Below are 3093 nucleotides of genomic sequence, written 5' to 3' on the forward strand. Positions count from 1 at the left end.
GTCTGTATTTGAAGTCTGGTATTTGTAATTGGTTGTAGTTTTTTGCTGCTGGTGTTTTTTAGGCCTGTAAGGTAGTTACAGTGCCTTTGCTGTTTGTGTGGATGTTCAGGGTGTTGTTGGTGCTTGAATGCTTTGGTAATAATACTCTTACATTTTTTACCAAAAAAAAAAAAAAAAAAAAATGGCAATCATTCCTTGGTTAAGAAAAAATAACGACAGGAGGTGGAGTGATGGATGGAAGGTAGTGAATCTGGTTTTGAGAGGAGGGAGAAAGATTGTCATTCTCGTTTTTAGTGCCAAATAACTTTTTTTATTGATTTATTTAGAGTTAACACAATAAATTTCTGATTGAGTAAAGTGCAACTTTAACAAATTGAGTAAGTAAACTGCAACTTTGTACATAATACCTATTTATATGCTTAACTCAATTTCATCTTTAGTGTGTTGAGTTGATTGAAGTTTGGGGAAGAAGTCGTCGAGAAATGACCCTTTTCAATTGATGATCGAAGCTTATCTTTATCAACTTTTTTTACTTTTTAAACAAGGAGTGGCAAGTGAGCAAGAGCAAAAGGCGCTGATCATAGGGATCTTTGAATGAATCAATTAATTTTCTTGATTTAATAGCTTTTAGAAGCGTTCTTTTTAGTGTATATCCATTTATTCATAAAAAAGACTCTAATTAATGTATGGGTAACCTCTTAGTACAACTTGAATTTACTTCAACCCTAATAAAAGGTAAGAGAACCCCTTAGTTCATAAAAGTATACTTTTTTGGATTTTTTAACTACAATAATACAAACTTTTTGCCCGTTCACTCGCAATAATACAAACCTTTGGTTTATTTTTCAATAATACAAACTTTACATCAAAATTCCTCCAGTAGGTCAAGTTGACTTGTAACCGGTAAAACGGGTCAAAATAAATTACAAAATGATCTTTCTTCTTTCTCCTTCCTCTCCAACCTCCACCCACTTGAACCACCTCAGCTTGTTACCTCCTACAATAAGTTAACAACCGGTATTGTCCTACTGGAGGAATTTTGATCAAAAGTTTGTATTATTAAAAATTAATCAAAAGTTTGTATTATTGCGAGAGAACGGGTAAAAGTTTTTATCATTCTTGTTAAAAAAATCCTACCTTTTTTTACATTGAAAAATAACCCTATTTAATTTGAACGTACATGTAACCCTTATTATTTATAACCTTATTTTATCATATGACTAACCTATTACTCTTTTATTTGTAACCTTATTTTATCATACAAGTAACCCTCATATATTATTTCAAATAACCCCTTCATATTATAAAAGTAACCTCATTAGTTCATAAAAAGTAACCCTCATATATTATTTGTATAAGTAACCTTATTAAACTCTAGCGAGTAACTCCATGAGTTCACAAAAAGTAACACATTTAACACTATGAGTAACCCTCACTATTTGTTCATCAATGTGATTTATTCATTAAAAAAATTCCTAAAAATTATTCCTATTTAATAAGTAACCCCATTTATTAGTTTAAGTTAGTTAAAAAAAAACCCAAATAGTTTAAGTTAGTTAAACAACATTTGGGCTTTTAAATTGTGGCGTGGAAAACGCGTTGATGAATTAATACAAGCTCCTCGCTCTCTCTCCTACAAAAGTTTTCTTTCTGTTGGTTTCATTCTCTCTCTCCTCTCTATCTCTCTTATTCTTGAATTTTAATAAAAGCTCAAAATCCTGCATTATATTCCTACATTCAAGAATGGATGTTCCTCAAACTGATTGGTCGGAGTTGTGCCCAGATATACTCGCTGAAATCGCCGGACGCCTGAGAATAAGCGGCGACTTCCATAGTTTCGGAGCAGTTTGCAAGAACTGGCATTATTCACTCTCCTTAATAACACAACCTAGAACCCTACCTCTCTTACATCATGGCTTACCTTTAACGTTAACGGATAATGCTACCACATTCTGTCTGTCAGTTAATGCAGTCTATCTCCTCCGTCGGAAATCCCAAGAATCATCCGTAAACTCGGAAAGTTTTGTCATTACTGTCGAAGAATTCAACCGAGGTAAGCTCCGCCTTTTCCATCCGTTAACTAGAAACCAAGCACAAAACGGGTATAGGAGATTATGTTTGAGCGATTTTCGTTGTTTCTTGATTGCTAGAGCGTTCATTTTAACAAGGACCTATAAAAGAAGTGGCAGTACATCATACCATAAGACTCTTTCTTACTCATATCTTGATGAGTACAATAAGAAGCATACTATTATGATTTACTTCAACCCTGATTATGGAGAACTTTATTGGGGGAGAAATTTGTCGAAATGGGTGCGTCTTGTTTGCAAGGGAAATTGGCAATTTGATGATATTGTTTATTTTAAAGAGAAGCTTTTCGCGGTGGATTATTATGGGAGAGTTTATGTCTTTCAAAATAACAACTGTACAAACGTTTTATGTGGTGAATGTATAGTGAGTGTGACTGATTCTATTTTTACTGCCTCCGATAATGACTACCAAAGCCGTTGGCGTGGGAAACTGGTGGTCGATTCTCTGTCCGGTGGCGGTACGTTATATCTAGTTCATAGGGGTATTCGTGGTAAAGAACTAGACAAGATTTTTGTTAACGTATACAAGCTGATCATGAATGAAAATAGTTGCAAATGGGAGAAAGTTAATAGCATAGGCGATGATAGAGTATTGTTTGTTAGTGCTCATTGGTGTTTTTTTGCATCAACCGCTTATTTTCCGGCTTATAGAGGAAATTCTATATTCATGCTGAAAGATGCCTTCGCTTTACAAGTTGGGTTTATATTCCTTTATGAGGACTATTTTTTCCAAGGCACAAGCAAGGAGTTGGAAGTTGTAGTGTATCATTTAGAGGATGGACAGTTTGGGCCGATATCAGCTTATCCTAGATATTCTGACATACTATGGCCACCTCCAGCGTGGTTATGTACCAATGCTCCTCAATTGGAAGTTCAAAACAAAATTGGATGATCATTATAGTTTTGCAGTTATAGCATTTGGGTTAATTTGGAATGAAGGTTTATCTTGGGACTACATCAATGTAATAATATTGAACTAATGAGTAGTTTGAAGAGTCGATAA

The 3093-nt window shown here is 34.3% G+C and overlaps 1 protein-coding gene across 1 annotated transcript; it reads left to right on the forward strand.

Annotated features, from left to right (window-relative positions):
• The first annotated feature begins 1743 nt into the window (after positions 1–1743).
• Positions 1744–2982, forward strand: LOC104906546 (F-box protein SKIP23-like). The gene has a single exon (XM_010695317.2). It carries the CDS (start codon positions 1744–1746, stop codon positions 2980–2982), a length of 1239 nt encoding a protein of 412 aa, XP_010693619.2.
• The last annotated feature ends 111 nt before the right edge of the window (positions 2983–3093 follow it).

This window comes from Beta vulgaris, chromosome 3 (genome assembly GCF_026745355.1).
Source record: "Beta vulgaris subsp. vulgaris cultivar EL10 chromosome 3, EL10.2, whole genome shotgun sequence".
Classification (NCBI taxonomy): domain Eukaryota; kingdom Viridiplantae; phylum Streptophyta; class Magnoliopsida; order Caryophyllales; family Amaranthaceae; genus Beta; species Beta vulgaris.

What these genes read in the sequence shown, in the direction of transcription:
- LOC104906546 (XM_010695317.2), top strand. Translation starts at nt 1,744, where the DNA reads ATGGATGTTCCTCAAACTGATTGGTCGGAGTTGTGCCCAGATATACTC.